The sequence below is a fragment of the Haliaeetus leucocephalus genome, unplaced genomic scaffold (genome assembly GCF_000737465.1).
Source record: "Haliaeetus leucocephalus isolate CR32 unplaced genomic scaffold, Haliaeetus_leucocephalus-4.0 Scaffold395, whole genome shotgun sequence".
NCBI lineage: Eukaryota > Metazoa > Chordata > Aves > Accipitriformes > Accipitridae > Haliaeetus > Haliaeetus leucocephalus.
In genome coordinates, this window is record NW_010972831.1 from 1,088,515 (window position 1) to 1,105,529 (window position 17,015).

General features: G+C 42.5%; 2 protein-coding genes across 4 annotated transcripts in view; one reads left to right on the forward strand and one right to left on the reverse strand.

Annotated features, from left to right (window-relative positions):
- The first annotated feature begins 127 nt into the window (after positions 1-127).
- On the forward strand, positions 128-11,355 carry NUP88 (nucleoporin 88kDa). 3 transcript variants are annotated; one of them, XM_010573517.1, is made up of 16 exons: positions 128-444; positions 899-1,024; positions 1,242-1,328; positions 1,969-2,145; positions 3,234-3,417; positions 3,853-4,003; positions 4,716-4,814; positions 4,966-5,056; positions 6,036-6,137; positions 8,023-8,181; positions 8,667-8,792; positions 9,340-9,405; positions 9,651-9,731; positions 10,085-10,211; positions 10,617-10,735; positions 11,129-11,355. In XM_010573517.1, the coding sequence occupies exons 1-16, from the start codon at positions 371-373 to the stop codon at positions 11,190-11,192; spliced, it is 1,833 nt and encodes a 610-aa protein (XP_010571819.1). In that variant the 5' UTR covers positions 128-370; the 3' UTR covers positions 11,193-11,355. The 3 variants fall into 3 exon arrangements, 2 of the variants coding, with proteins under 2 accessions (XP_010571819.1, XP_010571820.1); XR_774741.1 differs by lacking the exons at positions 10,617-10,735; positions 11,129-11,355 and adding an exon at positions 9,902-10,042 and having other exon boundaries at positions 132-444; positions 10,135-10,194; XM_010573518.1 differs by lacking the exons at positions 10,085-10,211; positions 10,617-10,735; positions 11,129-11,355 and adding an exon at positions 9,902-10,077 and having other exon boundaries at positions 132-444.
- A 3,820-nt stretch (positions 11,356-15,175) lies between these two features.
- The window catches only part of RABEP1 (rabaptin, RAB GTPase binding effector protein 1), a 31,246-nt gene continuing 29,406 nt past the window's right edge, over positions 15,176-17,015 (reverse strand). Inside the window, exon 17 of the mRNA XM_010573521.1 lies at positions 15,176-15,814. Coding sequence (XP_010571823.1) covers positions 15,713-15,814 — 102 coding nt within the window. The 3' untranslated portion in view covers positions 15,176-15,712. The remainder of the gene's footprint in view (positions 15,815-17,015) is intronic.

Consider the following 17,015-nt stretch of genomic DNA (forward strand, 5'->3'; position numbering starts at 1 on the left):
TTGAGGGGGGGGGGCGTCGTGACGGGCGCGGGGCTGAGGGGGGCCGGTCCCCGAAGGCTCCGGGCCGGGTGGTCACCCCCTCCAGCCCGCTCTCGGTGGGTCCTTACCTCAGTGGAACCCTTCGGCTTCGTGCTCGGCCGTGGGTGGAAGCGAGTTCGCGCCCCGCTCTGCAGCTCGTAGCCGTTGTATAAGTCACCGTCCGCCATAAAGATGTGCCGCGCTTCTGTGAGCACTTTCCGTGGCTTGTGCTTAACTGTAATACTTGTACTTTCAGACCCTTCTCTGCATAAACCCACCCCTTTTTGAGGTTTATCAGACGCTGCTAAGCCCCACGCAGCATCATGTGGCGCTCATCGGTACGAAGGGGCTCATGGTGCTGGAGCTGCCTAAACGCTGGGGGAAGAATTCGGAGTTTGAAGGTGGGAAATCCACGGTGAACTGTAGGTGGGTGAGACCTCAGGCGGTTAACAGCATCCCTGTCCTGCCGCCGTTCCTCCGCAGCCTCTCCTCTTCTGGGGGCCAAACAGATACGGAAGGCGTTGGTTGTATCAGGGTTGTAGGGGGACAATTGCAAATGAAGTTATTTTGTTGGCTCAGGGACTTGCTGATTGTCAAGGGACCCAAATAAATGACCTTCTAAGCTTGTTGCACAAGCTGAGGAGCGAGGTGCTCTAGCCTTCCTGGGGTCTTTTAGCTGTGGTAGCTAAAAGCACACATGTCCAGATGGAAATAACAAAGCATTTCAAGTTAAAGCTGCCCCTCCAACTGTAAGAATAATATAGCTAATGGCTTTGAAACCTTTTAATTTGGTTTCTAGCTCCTCTTGCCCCCACTTCCCCTTAGAAGTAAATTCTGTGTTTCTTATAACAACAGTGCACATTTCTGCTCTGTATTTCAGCACTATTCCCATTGCGGAAAGGTTCTTCACAAGCTCAACATCTCTGACTTTAAAGCATGCTGCCTGGTATCCCTGTGAGACATTAGAGCCCCACATTGTGCTCTTGACTTCAGATAACACTATAAGGTAAAACCCGTTTGTAGTTGATTATCTAGTATTTCTTTTGTCATAGTCAGTCTAATTTTTTGCTAGATGTTTGTGTCCTGCCATTCTTAGCAGAATTACCAATAAAAAATAGGATGGGAGAAATTTTAAGACTGATACCAACTGATGTTCCTGCATCAGCAGGGACATGTGCAACGCTGCCAGCTGAATGAACTTTGCTGCTGTCTCTTTCCTCTAGGTTTTACAGTCTGAAGGTACCTCAGACACCTGTCAAAGTGATTGCTCTTTCAGACACTGAGGAGGAGACTCTTACAATCAAAAAAGGGTTTGTGTGGCTTCTTGTGTTTTGAAATGCTTTTGACAGAATAAGCTCTGTATTTTCAGTTGTGTTTTTAATGAATAAGTGATAAATCTACCTGAAAATCTGATGTGATATTTTTCATGGACTTCTTCAGTGCTAGGACTTCCTCCTAGCATAGTAACTGCACTTCTTCCCCCCCCCCCCGCCTTTTTTCCCCATCCTTCTAAAAGAAAGTGGTAACAAACTGTACAGTCACAGTTTGTCAGAGTAGTCATTTGTCTTCAAGATGGGGTTAAGAAGGGCTTTTTGAGTGAGGAATGCAGAAAACAGAGGATCTTTTTATTTCCCTCTTGGCCTAGTTGGAAAGGAAATACTTGAGGGTCTCTAATAGTCAAGTCACAAACTGTTGCACTACACAGGAAATACCAGTATGCCCTCCTCTTTTATCCTGTGAAACTGCGCTGGCTGGTGGATGTATTGCAGAAATGAGGTACCATAAGAAGGATGTTACTTGCATGCTTTTGCTGCTGAAAACAGCATGTGTCAAAGAACTGATGGACAGGTGTTTAGCAGTAATTTGTCAGCACGTACCGATGGACCTGGTTAAATATTTGCGTTCTCACAATCGCAGCTGACTTCAGGTCTTTTTCTGACTCGTCCCCAGGAGAGCCTATACGGCATCGCTGGGAGAGACCGCGGTGGCGTTTGACTTTGGCCCACTAGTGCCAGTCCCAAAGAACATACTTGGACAGCGAGGGAGTGAAGAAGTGTTGGCCTATCCGCTTTACATTTTGTATGAAAACGGAGAGACATTCCTCACGTATATCAGCCTGCTGCAGAGGTAGGATCACATTCATCCTCAGGTTTCATGGGGTGCTTGTATGTTTGTACAATGTTAGGGTTGGAGAACCATCTCTCAGTTTGGCTGGGACTCTCTGTAATGGATGCTGGGCTGAGTTTTATTGCAGCCTGTTTTATCTCTTTGTGGCAGTGCTACTAGACTGAAATCCAAGAATAGTGTGTCATCCTTTTTCATCTAGACATTAAGGGTGCAGTTTCCACTGCTGAGAATCCACTGTCTGTTATTTACCATCAGAAATCTGAAATGAAGACACTGGACTGTTAAAAGATTGGTGGGTCTGAGGCTGTTAAGGTGTATTTTGGGGCGTTCAGTTCACAGCACAGACATCCTTAGCTTTGGATGAGGCTGAATGAGCTAGTGGCATCTTAGGAAAAGAAATACTTTAAGATCATAGAAGGTTTGCAGGCATGTTCCATAATGAGAAGTCAAGAATATGAATCAAGAATATAAACACGATACAAGAAAAGATTACTTCAGAAAACTGAGAAGATGGTGGAAAACTTACAAGTTAGATCTAGTGTAACTGAATATTAAAACATGCAGTATTCGGGTTAGAAACAGCTCTGTTTGCCTTTGCATGAGAAATGATGCAGCACTGAGCAGATCCTGTCTGTAGGCAATGAAATGGGCTTAGTCCTTCTACCTAGAGAAATGCCATGCCACAAAATGCTGCTTGTAAAGTGCTTTATTAAGCGAGACGCCAATTAAGTGATAAAGGTAATTAGCTTGAGCTTTCCATGCGTACTTTGTGTTCTTGTATGAAAATGTTTCCTCTTGAATTTGTTGAAATGTAGCTTGATTGCTTTCAAAGCATAAAACATTACTACTGAGCTCCAGTTTCTTCTCTGAGATCTCCACCGAGCAGGTGTAGTTCAGACTCTCAATCTGCAGAAGTCTGGGTTGCTGCTATCTAATGGAAATCAGACAGAACTCCAAACCATTGGGTTGTTTGGGTTTTTTTAAAGATCATCCTTATTTTATAGTTATTTTGCAGCAAACTCCCACAGGCAACCATGGGGAACTCTCCTTCCACACCTTGTGTTGTGAACATATCTTCTTTATTGCAGCACTGGAAATCTTGGCAAGCTGCTTGGCCCTCTGCCCATGCACCCTGCTGCAGAAGATAACTATGGCTATGATGCCTGTGCTGTCCTTTGCCTGCCCTGTGTTCCAAACATCCTGGTGATTGCCACTGAGTCGGGAATGCTTTATCACTGCGTGGTACTGGATGGAGAAGAGGATGACGAGCAGGTACCATTTCTTGTTTTGTGGTTTTTTTTCTTTCTACTCTAGCCAAAGTTCCTGGCTGCAAGATGGCAGGATGCCTGGACGTGAATGCCAAGTGCCAAACCTGCATTCTTTTATAATGAGGTAGTGGGTCTTCCTCCTATTCCAGCCAGTCCCTGTGATTCTCTGATGCTTTTATTTTAAATGTCAATTCTGTGTATCCTGATGGCAGATCAGTTTTTGAGCAAACTTACTATGAACTATTTTAAAGAGGATCTTCTAAGAAGAAACCCTGTTCTGAGATAAATTTTTTTAAGTAAAAAGAAAAAAAAAAGGGACTTGAACTACTTTCCCTGGCAGTTAATGCTCTTGCCTGTATTATGTAACTCTCTTGATGCTGTTTATGTTGGCATTTCTATTTAAATGACGTCTCACAGAAGAATTCAATGCTCTTTACAGTCAGAAAAGTCATGGGACCCAAGATCTGATCTAATTCCTTCCCTGTATGTGTTTGAATGTGTTGAGCTGGAACTTGCACTGAAACTGGCATCAGGAGATGAAGAAGAGCCTTTGGAGTCTGATTTCTCTTGCCCAATCAAACTGCATCGAGGTAGGGTTGTCGTTCAGGTTGTTGGCTTTTACTTGCTTTATTTCATGCATTTAGGATCAAGCTATTTACAAATTATCATTGGTGTCAAATAAACAGTGGCATTAGAATAAGGATTTGCCTGATGTCTTCAAGAAAGCTGTGGAAGAAGCAAGCCTGGGATGTGCTTTGGTGTTTAACCAAGGGCAGATTGCATATGGTCACATAATACTAAATTCTTTCAGCTGTGGATTATAAAGTAGAAGTTGTTGCATCTGTGATGACCTAAGTATGTAAGCAAGTGCTGTGGGGATGGTAATCCTGAGGGAGGAATTCGTATCTGCTTATTAAGACTATCCAATGTAATTGTGGGGCAGGAGGTCAGGTAGGACAAAGTGTTTGGGTCTTTCTGAACAAGAAGCTTGTCAGAATGCTGGTCTGCTGGCTTTAACTGATCTTCCCTTTAAAATCTAGTGGATTGATACAGATGTCATGTGATAGGACTAGCTCAAAACAATTCATCAGGTATTTCAAGCGTAATTTTATGTTATGCAGAACTCTAATAAGGTGGCTAACGCAGCTAGCTCAATTTTTGAATGGGGACGAGTTAGAACTTGCAACAAGGTGTTAATGCTGACTGGACAATAAGTTGATATGCATGTTCAACAATGCAGGTTTGAAGGATGAGTTTTGCTCAGTTCAGTGCCTTCTCCTACATTTGCTGTTTAAATTTCAGATCCGAAATGTCCCTCTAGATACCACTGCACACATGAAGCTGGTGTCCATAGTGTGGGGTTGACATGGATCAATAAACTGCACAAATTCCTTGGTTCAGGTGAGTGGCGAGACGCTATTGGGTGTAGAGGGAAGAGAGTAGTATCTGAACACGTACAATTTTCTAGTGACAAGCTGGTGGATGTGGGTAATGCCGAGAATCCCTTACCCTGCAAAGTGCATCTGATGCATTCTGACAAATCTCTTTGTAGATGAAGAAGACAAAGACAGTTTACAAGAGTTGGGAGCAGAACAGAAGTGCTTTGTTGAACATATTCTTTGTACAAAACCATTGCCATGCAGGTAAAAACCAAACCCTGTCTATTGCTTCCAAATCAGCGAGTTGCTATGGAAAATATTTATGACTTACTTACCCTCTTTTGCTGTATTCTTGCTGTTAAAAATAATGAAGTCAGCTCAAAAGAATTCAAATAATACAAATAAGCAATTTGCGCATCAGGATTCTTAATGCAGTTAGGGAAGTAAGCTTAAATTCCTGTGTTACTGTCTGAAAATGATCTATCAAACCAGCAGAATTTGTCACTTCCATTTACTTAACCCTGGACGACTCTGAGGCTTGATTTGGCTAAGAGTCTTGAATGCTGACATGTTCCTTTCATCCGCTTTTTAAGGATCAAACAATGCCTCAAAAGAACATCTGAATTTTTGAGCTTGGTCAGGTTTAAGGGGCATCATTTGCTGGGCCATGTAATATATCTTTATCTGCTTTTTTTCCTCACTTTTATAAGGCCTAATCATATCGATAGACTGCTATGGATTAAACACTATGAAAATACAGAAAAAATGTTTATTAATAGGCGTTAAGTCATTAATCTAAAGGGCTGCCTAAGTCAGCACTGGTGGTGACCCTCCAATGGTGTTAGTAGTTACCTGGGGAAGAGGGCATTTGGACCAAAAAGGTGGTACGTGGGACCACCTGTGTTCTCTCCTGAGGAGGAGGTCTGTGCCTTGCACTAAAAGTGGGTAATGTTTCCTGGGTCACAGCAGGTTTTTGCTTCTGTTTCACAGTGAAGTTGCACAAGTGCTCCCTCTCTCTGGCTGGATGAGTTTGTCCTGGTACAGTTGACTGCCAGTCAGATTGTGTGGTATGAGAATAACGATTTTGCAGGACTCATTCTGGGGAGTGGTTCTTAGCTTAGTGAGAGGTGTCTGGTGTAGGCCAATTGCTATAGCTAGAGCTTTTCCAAAAGAGTGAACTTGCACAACTGCAGGAACAAAGAACTCTTTTGACCAGGTAATTCTTGTGTTTTCTTCCTTTCAGGCAGCCTGCACCGATTAGAGGATTTTGGATCGTTTCTGACATCCTGGGGCCCACAATGATCTGCATCACAAACACCTATGAGTGTATTACAAGGCCTCTCTTGTACGTGGTTCTTAGTTGGTTTGAAATCTGTGACTGTTGCATGAAAAGGATCTCAAGATTTTTTTTTTTTTTTTTTTTATCATTCCTTTGATCCTTTCACCCCAGACTTCTGCACCTCTTATGACACACAATGAAGTTTGCCTTCTGAACACTCCCTGGCTGAGCACTTAAGCATTACTATAGTAGTTATTTACTACTAAGGTGTTTGTAGGGGATATAATTAATCTATATCACTTTTAATGAGTATTAGGATAAGAGTTGCATCAAAAGGTTCTTGACAGTATTGTTGGGGTGTTTTTCTTCATTTTTATAATGAAGAATCTGCAAATCAAAAACTTGTTTACAGACAGTAGTACAGAGATTCTTAATGGGCACCAAGGTTATGTTTGCATGAAAGGGGGAAAAAAAAAAAAGGTTCTTCAAGTGCTTTAAAGTAGTGGGATTTTAGTATGCATTTCCAAAGCAACTTTACTTTGTTTGAGGGTGGTGGGAAAGATACAGCCTAGTGTGGTAGATTTGCATTTGCACAATTAAGTGAACACATTGAGCGGAGGGCACTATTTTCAGTTTATTTATTGCTGAGAACACTGTTTAATGTAGGACAGGTACCTTCAGCAGAGCTAGTATTAACGTCAGTTCTCTTACAGACCTTACTTTTTTTTTTTTTTAAACTATTTCTGCAGTGTTCATAAATAGGTTTTTCTTACAGCTCTTTTAAACCTTATTATCTGAAATTACGTAGCATCATAGAATGGTTTGGGTTGGAAGGGACCTTAAAGATCATCTCGTTCCAACCCCCCTTCCACTAGACCAGGTTGCTCAAAGCCGCATCCAACCTGGCCTTGAACACTTCCAGGGAGAGGGCACCCACAACCTCTCTGGGCAACCTGTTCCAGTGCCTCACCACCCTCACAGTAAAGAACTTCTTCCTTACACCCAATCTAAATCTACCCTCTTTCAGTTTAAAGCCATCGCCCCTTGTCCTGTCACTACCTGCCCTTGGAAAAAGTCCCTCTCCAGCTTTCTTATAGGCCCCCTTTAGGTACTGGAAGGCTGCTCTAAGGTCTCCCCAGAGCCTTCTCTTCTCCAGGCTGAACCACGCCAACTCTCTCAGCCTGTCTTCATAGGAGAGGTGCTCCAGCCCTCTGATCATCTTCATGGCCCTCCTCTGGACTTGCTCCAACAGGTCCATGTCCTTCTTATGTTGGGGGCCCAGAGCTGGATGCATTACTCCTGGTGGGGTGTCATGAGAGCAGAGTAGAGGGGCAGAATCGCCTCCCTCGACCTGCTGGTCACGCTTGTCTTGATGCAGCCCAGGATAGGGTTGGCTTTCTGGGCTGCAGCTGCACATTGCCTGGTCATGTTGAGCTTCTCATCAATCAACACCCCCAAGTCCTTCTCCTCAGGGCTGCTCTCAATCCATTTTCCACCCAGCCTGTATTTGTGCTTGGGATTGCCCTGACCCACTTGCAGGACCTTGCACTTGGCCTTGTGGAACTTCCTGAGGTTTGCATGGGCCCACTTCTTGAGCCTCTCAAGGTGGACACTGACCTAGGAGGCTGCTTTGAAAAGAAGGTCATTCTGCTGTTCAGGCACTTGCTTGCCTTGTTATGGCACTTTCTTCTCTTTAAGTAAAAGGATATGATTCTTGCTGGTTTCAGCTGTGGCCAAAGAAAGATGTGGGGATGTGCACTCCACCAACCTTGTCTAGAGCTGGATTTACCACATAATTGAAATATTTCCTCTTAGAATGCTTCTGACTTACTCCTGCAATACATTAATTCCACAGTGGATGAGTTCCTCACTTTAACTACCATTTAAACTCTGACATAGTTTAAATGTTTCTGGTTTAAACTGTGTTCTCCAATTTGATGTTCTTTGGTAGAAGTACAGTCCACCCTGCATCCCCTCCCCTGCTGTGTACCAGAGAAGACAAAGATGTTGCTGTTTCCCCTCTTCGTATCCTGGCTGAGTCACAGCATTCATTTGAGAAGCACATCCGAAGCATCCTGCAGCGCAGCTCTGCCAATCCTTTCCTTCTGAAGTAAGTAAATATGTTTTCCTAGGGGACCTGAAGAGGGAAGACTCTCAGGAATAGTGCGTGTTCATCAGCTCCTGCTTGAACAGTGCATTAGCTTGGACATAGCAATAATGGGGGCACAGCTCCTGCAGCTGACTTGCACCTCTCTGTCCATACAGGGATGGCATCCAATCAAGTAATGATGTAGGCTGGGGGGGAGGTAGGTCGGGGGGCAAGGGGGAATCGTCTTGCTCCAGTCCCCTGCTCAAAGCAGGGCTAACCTCAGCTGATGAGGTTGCTCAGCACTTGTCCCATTTGGTTTTGAGTATCTTAAGATACCTTGGGATTTCCTCATATCAGAAAAATGATTTATAGCAAAGGGATTTAATTACAGCCCCTCACTTCCGTAACTGAGCCCCCCAAAGCCCTTATGATAAATACTGTAAGTTGTTTAGCCTTTCAAAGGAACATGTTGGAGTAAGACTGCAAAAACCTCTCTCATTCTTAAGGTCTGCTGATAAAGATGCTGCTCCTCCGCCTGAAGAATGCCTTCAGCTTCTTAGCAGAGCCACACAAGTGTTCAGAGAGGAATACATACTGAAACAAGATCTGGCAAAAGAGGAAATTCAGCAAAGGTAATACAAAACCCTCACAAATATGTGCTGTACAATGTCTCTGTGAAACAACAGCACTAAGTACTGAGCACTCGACCTCCTCTGCTGGACTAACTGTTGTAAATGAGTAAAATGTACCCAGGTAAGACTAATGGAATACCAGAACTGAAAATTGAGTTACCAGGGAAAGCAGGGGTGAGTGTAATACTTGATCTCTACAGTGGCTTACAGGACAAAGAAAAAAAGTAAACACACGTGTGAAATACTTCTCTTCTGCTGTTGTCAGTCTGCCTGTGCTTGTGGATGGCAGCACATCCTTTGACCTCGGTAATTATCCCAACAAAGGAAAATTGCATTAAGTCTCTCGTCTTCAAATTATAGTTATTTATATTATAAAGTTAGGACAAAATGGAAGTGTTCTCACCACTGCGCATTTTTCAGTATCTTTAGTTCTTTGTACCACCAGGAGCATTAATCACTTCTGTCATATTTTCTCTGTGGTGTAAATCCCGATTCAACTGGATTGCTGTTGTGGGTGGTTTGATTTTATGTGTGTGTTTATTTTAAGAGTGAAGCTGCTGTGGGGACAGAAAAAGAAACAACTGGAAGATCTTAATTACTGTCGAGAGGAAAGGTGAGTGTAATCTGTCTGCTTTTATCACGTCAAACATGAGGAATGACGCACCTTTGTGCGAAAGGTACTTTATACAGGGTCCTGTGTGAAACAAGTGAGAAGTGAATGCATTTCCAGCTGTAATTAAGCATGTAGGTTCACTCCCTGCTCCAGCTTGGGTTTTCAGGCTCCTTGTCCTGTTTCCACAGACAGACTTGCCTTGCATGTAGATCTAAAGTAAATAAACATTTCTCACTTGCATAAAGGAAAAGTTTGCGGGAAATGGCTGAGCGCTTGGCAGACAAGTATGAGGAAGCCAAAGAGAAGCAAGAAGATATTATGAACAGGTGAGTGCAAACTATGCTCTGTTTCATCACAGATCACTTGCTGTTAAATAGAAGTTTGCAAGCGTGGTAGAACAGAGTGGGCAGAAAGTGCCACACTGGTTTGTTTGAAGACTGGGCTTCTGAAATTCTCTTTGCTGGGGCTCAGTGGTGATTTTTCAGTACTACTTCAGGTCCAGACTGAGTCAGCCTGCTGTTTAGAAATGCCATGTGAGACTAGCTGAAAGAGGAAAGTGAAGTCTTGAGCCCCTGAGACTTAGGAAGAGTGACAGAAGTACAAGACTGTTGGTGTCTTAGCGTAACTGGTCCAATAGGTAAGTTAATTCAGCAACATTTCTTGCTTGGTACATCAAAAGGATGAAGAAAGTACTTCGGAGTTTCCACTCTCAGCTTCCTGTTCTATCAGACAGTGAAAAAGATATGAAGAAGGAACTGCAGACAATACATGACCAGCTGCAGCACCTGAGCAATGCTATTAGACAGGTGAGAGAACGAATTATCTAGCTGGTAGGTTGTTGAGAACACCTCTCTCACACCTAAGGATAGTGCTGATTGATAGCATACAGTCCTTCCAATAGAGCAACTTTGTACTTCTGTTAAATTGGCAACAACATACTAAAATAACTTCTGATCCTTGTTAGTAATATAGACAGAACCTCTGCAACCCAGTATAAACCCTAAGAAAGCAAGCCTACACACCTTCCTCCATCCTAGAAGTAACATTTTCTTCTCTTTGTGGGAGGAAGAGTGCAAAAGCAAGCAGCCTTTCAACCTAAAGAGAATCAATCCATTGCAGTGGGACACACCAGTTTGTAACTATAACATGCTTTCACTTTGTCAGGCAGTACCAACACTGACTGGGGTCATCTTTTTGTACATGACTTCTAGGTTAAAATGAAAAAGGAATACCAGCAGAAAAAGATGGAAAAGGGTACCAGCCCCCGAAAACCCAGCATCACCCTCAGTGCCTACCAGAGCAAGTGTATCCAAACTGTCCTGAAAGAAGAGTAAGTTAAAGCTTGGATCCTTCTGTAGAATTCCAGCCCTGGCACTTATATAAGCAATGCCATCCAAGTGCCCAGGGTATAATGTAACCTCTATGCTGTGTGAGGGGCTGACTGATGCACCAGCTGGAGCTTGTTGAGAGGTATGAAGCATAAAATGCACCAGCTTGTGACAGCAGCACTGGCCATCTTCTGCCACTATTAAAGCAGAGTTAAGTTTAAGTCTGCTTTTTGCCCAAGGATCTTGTGGCAGTCTGTATCCAGCCTATAATTAACAAAATGATTTGCAACAATGCTCCCATTCTCTGCCTCTACCCTGTGAAGTCTTTTCCTTCCTGATTAGTTTCGAGCAAAAATGACTTGCAGCCTTTTGACTCGGATTTATTTTTCTTGAAGGGGAGAACACATAAGGGAAATGGTAAAACAGATCAATGACATCAGAAGCCATGTGAACTTCTAACATGTCCACGATGAGGAACCTACACCGAAAGGCTGGACGAGCTTTAATTTTCCCTGGTATTTGCCCTTGTATATTTAACATTTGTATGTTGAACAATACGCCTTTTACTTATTATTTTGTAAAGATGGACTGCAAAATAAAATACTTTTGATAAGACTCCTTACATGCTGTGATTTTTTGCTTTTCTCCTGGGAAGGAGACTGTGCAGCAGGTATTTTATATCAGGTATGTGATAGTGTAATACTTACTTACAGCTAGCTCAAGTAGCGTGGGAATTGCTACTTCCTTCAGAAAGCTCCCTGGGGTTATTCTGGGAGACTTCTCCTGCCCTTGGTCCGTGGCATGGTTACTGCGGGGGAGGCCTGTGGCAGAAGGCAGAGTAGAAAGACCAGAGAAGCGCACACACTTCAGCAGCTTTTTTTAATTTGGAACACTTTCTTCATAAAGGACACACCTTCAATACAGTTAACAAATGGTTACACTTGAATCCTGTAGACAGCAGAATTCTACACCCACAATTGCACAGGACACCAATGGCTTGGTTCACTGGAATGCAGTATTAACTTCCAAACACTCAGTTTGCCTTTATCAAAAGATGGCTCTGGAGTCCGTCTTGACATTAAAAGGCTAATTGTTTATCTGCTGTAGACAAACTTTAGCAGACAATAAATAATGGTTGTCCCCTCCCCCCACCCCTTAGAAAAGGTGACATGGTCAAGCTCAGTTTTGAAAAGTAGTACTGCACTGCTACAAAAGTGGCACAGTAAGAGGTGCCAAAGTAAAGCTGTAAGGAAAGGAGGGCTGTTATTAACCATTAGGTAACAAGGTTACCAGACATGCTGCAAGAACACTTTTTTTTTTTTGTACAGATTAAGACTATACAAGTATAGGAATGCATACAAAACTTGATCTTGTCCCTTTTACAGTCTACATGAACAGAATCCAGTTTTCTAATCCACTCACCCTGTGTATCGTAGCTGACCTGCCAGGTTAGAAGTAGTGCCTGTTAAGAATCTCTTGGTAAGCGAAGAGAACCTACCACCCTACTCAAATCAAGCTCCAGAACACCAAGAACTGGAGGGAAGTGCATTTGTTTTCTGATGTTTTATGAGCAATAACACCATAATCAAGCTAGTGAGTAATCTACACCAAGAGCTTTTACTACACTTAATTTACAGTTTTTTAAAATTTGCTCTGCAAATTTGGCACACACCATTTTGTTTTTAAAGGCCCCTTTAAGTTTAAGTTTGATTTCAGCAGAAGCTTGAGTTAGTTAGTGCTTCTGAAGCTGTGCTTTCCTTCCCCTGGAGGGACAGCCCCTCTGGGTCAGCAGGACAGCTGTTTGTAGCGAGCACATCTCCCACCACTGCTGTGAACAGTCAGGTTTTCAACTTCAAAATAAGAAATTGTTAAAAAGGTAGGATCTTAAGTTCCAGCAGTTGGTGAAAAAGGGCACTCATGTTCCAACTCTCAAATGGTCACAGCTAGTACTTAAACGGGAGTAAAGGTGTTCAGGCGCATGACAGAATAAGGTGGTAGAAAGGAAAAACAACCATACAGCAACTGCACACCCTTCCTTTCCAAACCGAAAGGAAGTTCCTTCACTGGAACTGGTTTAAAAGCAAGGAAGCCCGTAGTCAGCACCACCCCTTTCAGGTGGGTTCTCATCTCAGTCCCCTTCATGCCCTACCGCATGTGCCTCCAGCCTCCTCTAACTAGACCAACGTGCCATCGCTGCCTACTGAAAAAAAATACACAAGCATGCATACGAACACGCACACACACACCTGCAGAACTCCATTCGGCAACTGTTAACATTTGTTACTGTGTCTATGAAAGATCACAAACTGATTGCCCGCTCACCTGTCTTGCCCTATGGACTGCAGAAAGACACTGTGCAGCCATCATCTGCAATCTGACAACCTACAGAAACACCTATAGAAAGCCATGTCAAGAATTTGTAAAAATACACTAAGGAAAAGCCACACCAGCCCTGTACTATTTGAAACAATCTAAAATGGTCAGCTACAGCCGCGGGTGTTGAGAGCAGACAGAAGGCAGGGCTGTTGAGAATGGGCACTGACACATGGACCAGAAAGGGATGCTGAAAGGCCATTAACAGCCGCTTTCCTTGCTCTCTCGCACTAGGAGGACAGTGCAGAAACTCAATCAAAAATTCTTTGTCTGCGTAAGTCTTCAAGTGCAGTTTTGCAAGTGTTCAGCTTGCTGAAGAGATGTATAGGATCTATTGTAGTTTTTCCACGCAACAATAGGCTTCCTTAAACACTGCTGCACAGGTTAGGTATCAGTAGCCAGTTACAAGTTGGTTTTTGGGAAGGAAGGGAACACAGGAAAAAGCTTTTCCTTCTGCAGCTCCTAATAAAGGCCTATATTTTTTTCTCCAAAGTTTACTCAACAGAATAGGACCCTAACCATTGGAAAACTGAAGGCAAAACATCTGGTATTGGATTTATACATCAGGAAGCAGCTGCTGTCACCTCACAGTTCAACAAATAGTGAGAAAGGTTAAAAACCCCCAAATCTGGTAATAGCCAATTAATAACGAACCTAAGCCACATTTCAATTTCACTTTTAAGTGAAATTAAGCATCATCTTAAGAAGATGACAACTCTGCCATCTAGTAGTCTAGTCATTACTAAGGTAGGAAAAATGGCTTTTGGGTGTCAGGATTATGAAAGGAATTAATTGCTAGGGTGAATAAAATGCTTTAATTCTTGCAATGAGTGACAAGAAACTGAGCTTGTATGCTTCTTTTTGGCTGTTTTTAAGGCATTCCTCTTCAAAATGATCGGTTCTAACTTTATGTTAGTAGCAGGATATACACTGCTCAAAATAGGATTTAAGCACTTAAAATAGTCATGTGCATTACAGTCTGGAGCATTTTCCATCATTTCTGGTTTTCTTCATCACCTTCAGATCTATGGCCAAGTTTGTAAAGAAAAAACAATAAGCAATGGAAGAAAGTCTAAGTTACAAATTTTGGACAGTACTGATCTGCTCCTTCAGCCTCCTTTCTTTTACTTGAGTTGTAAGTAGGGGCCAGTTCAAGAACTCAATTTGCACCACCAGTATTATCAACACGTGCAGCCATACATGAAACCGTTACTATCCAACTGTGTGCATGAAACTCCAACAAAAGGTGAAAAAGGAGGAGGAATGGTCATATTACTGCCATACATTTACAGAACAAGAAACCTAAACCCAGCACCTGACTGATCACAAGAATTCCTTGCCTCTGCTGTCATGTTACACAGTGTAATTAATTGTATGGTTATAGAAATATGGGACAGTGTAGGAGTCAACTCTGAGCAATACCATGATACCATACTTCAAAGAGATGCACTGTACCTTTCAAACTTGAACCAGCAGAACAATGCAGCTCTTTTGCATTTGTGCTCTGTGATTGAGAGTGCAATCACTGTTTTGCATACTATTAAGCTGACCCAGAAGAGGTGGGTCAAGCTGACTGCTTTATTCAGCACCTTACCTTGACACTTTCCAGTGAAAGCTAGCAACTTTACATCTGGTGTCATCCACTGGAGCAAAGCGGACCTGCATAAACCCCATGCCAATACTCTGACAATGCATAGGATTTTTACTAGCGCCTTTTTTTTTTTTTTTAAACACAGAGAAGGGATTACAGGTACTGCTTAGCTTTAGAGATGAGAAAGAACCAGTTGTAGTTCCATATTCTAAATTACATTTGTGAAAAGAGATTACAAAACAGTGCATTTCTTGTGCTTTTCTTTAAGTATCAGAATTCAACGGAAAAATTTCAAGGAGCTAAATTCTCAGTACATTTTTCATTTTTTTGGATTAGCATTTATCTGTTCAGGAGACACACAGCTCGCCCACGTCCACCACATTTCAGCAGCATTCAGATTCTTCAACACAAAGTCAATGGTTTTAAAAAAAAAAAGAAAAAAAAGTACTGAGTTATGAAATAAGATCAATATCCAGTGTCCTGCTAATAAAGTCATATTTTAATATAAAATATTCATACAGCATACTCTACACCTCATTCTCTCTGCTAGCTGAATACTGTTACTGACTATTCAAACAGAAAAACTTCAACCACTTTGCTCTTCAATGTTTTGGAGGGACAATATGGTTTCCAGCAGCTACTTTGATCACAGTAGTGGGGGGAAAGGAAAGAGGGAAAGACAGGGGGTAAATGTTCCAAAACTCTATATTAGGTTATGAAGTCGGCTGAAAGAGGGGAAGTTTTTCAGAATGTAAGGACTGATCCCACTCAGTGGAACACGAAACACCACACTCATTAGTGTTTCCATTAGAAAGTTCTCCTTCCTACACTGCAAGTCACCCTTGTGCTCTCTTCCTGCCCAGTACGAAACCTTTTTCCCTCTAGAAACAAAACTTAGTCATTGCTCCCCTCTGTTGTCTTCTGCTCTTTCGGTTAGAGTTAAATAATAATTAATGTTGCTATAAAGATGAGTTAAAAACCCCAAATGCAGCCTTGGAGCCCGCTCATCAGGGTGTCATGTTTCAGGAAGCTGATTAATGTCCGTCAGTTTTGTGTCATTCAGGATTGCACGGATTCTCTCCAGGGAATCTGCCTGCCGGATCCGCTCCAGCTGCACCTACAGAAAACCAACAGACACAACTGAGCTAAGTAAAACGTGCCGATGCAAGACCACAGACCCATAACCAGAACTAAGCCAACAGGCCACATTAGCAATCCCTAGCACCTGTGCAAGCAGAATAGATATCAAATTATCATTCACTGAAAAATGCAAGGCATGAAGGAGCACAAGCTTAATTTAGAACCAAGAATGGGAGGAAGGAAGACATAAGGCAGTTGTGGTTTTACAAGAAAAAGCCACTTTCTGGGGGGCTCAAGCAAGCCTTCATCATCACTCTATGTTTTGCCTAATAACTAGTCACTGACACCATTCTGGCCAGGCAAACCAGAGAAGATGTGCAAAGCAATGTAAACTTCCACAGAAAGAATGTAAAGGAGGTACAGACCTGCCTAACAATATGACTTCAAGCCTCTCAAGATCAAAGCTAAAATGCTCTAGGAGGAAATGTCCCATTTCCAAGCTCGCTCCTGTTTCTTGCTTTTCTGATAATCTATCTTAGCTATTTCTTATATCCTAAAAAAGTGCCCAGCAGAACTGTGTTGAAATCAATGCAGATGTAACTTTTTTTTTTTTTACATTCAAACTTTCATGTTCTTTCTATTAGGATCTGGGCTTTCACTTGTAAATTCCCAACTAGTCATTAATTGATTTTTAGCCCTTCCTCTGCTTTGCTGATACTTATTTTGGCCAGTGGACACCTCACACAAGTGATACTTGCCCAGGCTCTCCACTGACAAGGTCAAGGAAGGAAATAACCCTGTCTGGCTATCAAGAAACCAAAATCCTTATTCGATGGTAATCTCTCATGTTACACAGCAGATCTTGTACTATGTAAGGTGGAGATGGCACAAACCATTGTTTAAACTGAAAGCGCTAACTGCTGAGAAACTAATGTGTAATAACTGCTTAGGGGCAGAAAAACACAAAATACACAAAAACACTCTTACTGAGCTCATTATTGAAGGCCTACTAAGCTATCTGCAAGTTTTGGAAGAGTGTGCCACACATCTTCAAAGTGGTACATAGGTTTTTGCTCTAAGAACTGCCTAAACCAGCACATGCAGTACTTAACAACAACAAAAACAAAAGAGAGAGAGGGATGATGACAAGCAAGAAGCAATTTCACTAGCCAGGACAATTCAATGGTCTCCTTTGTCCCACCCTACTTCTCCAGAAACAGCCAGAAAAAAAGAGGACA

Excerpts from the sequence above, each read along its gene's own strand:
- NUP88 (XM_010573517.1), top strand. The coding sequence starts at position 371 with ATGGTGCTGGAGCTGCCTAAACGCTGGGGGAAGAATTCGGAGTTTGAA. Across the intron at positions 1,329-1,968 it reads ACTCTTACAATCAAAAAAGG|GAGAGCCTATACGGCATCGC; the intron begins GTTTGTGTGGCT and ends ACTCGTCCCCAG. Across the intron at positions 6,138-8,022 it reads TGTATTACAAGGCCTCTCTT|AAGTACAGTCCACCCTGCAT; the intron begins GTACGTGGTTCT and ends GTTCTTTGGTAG.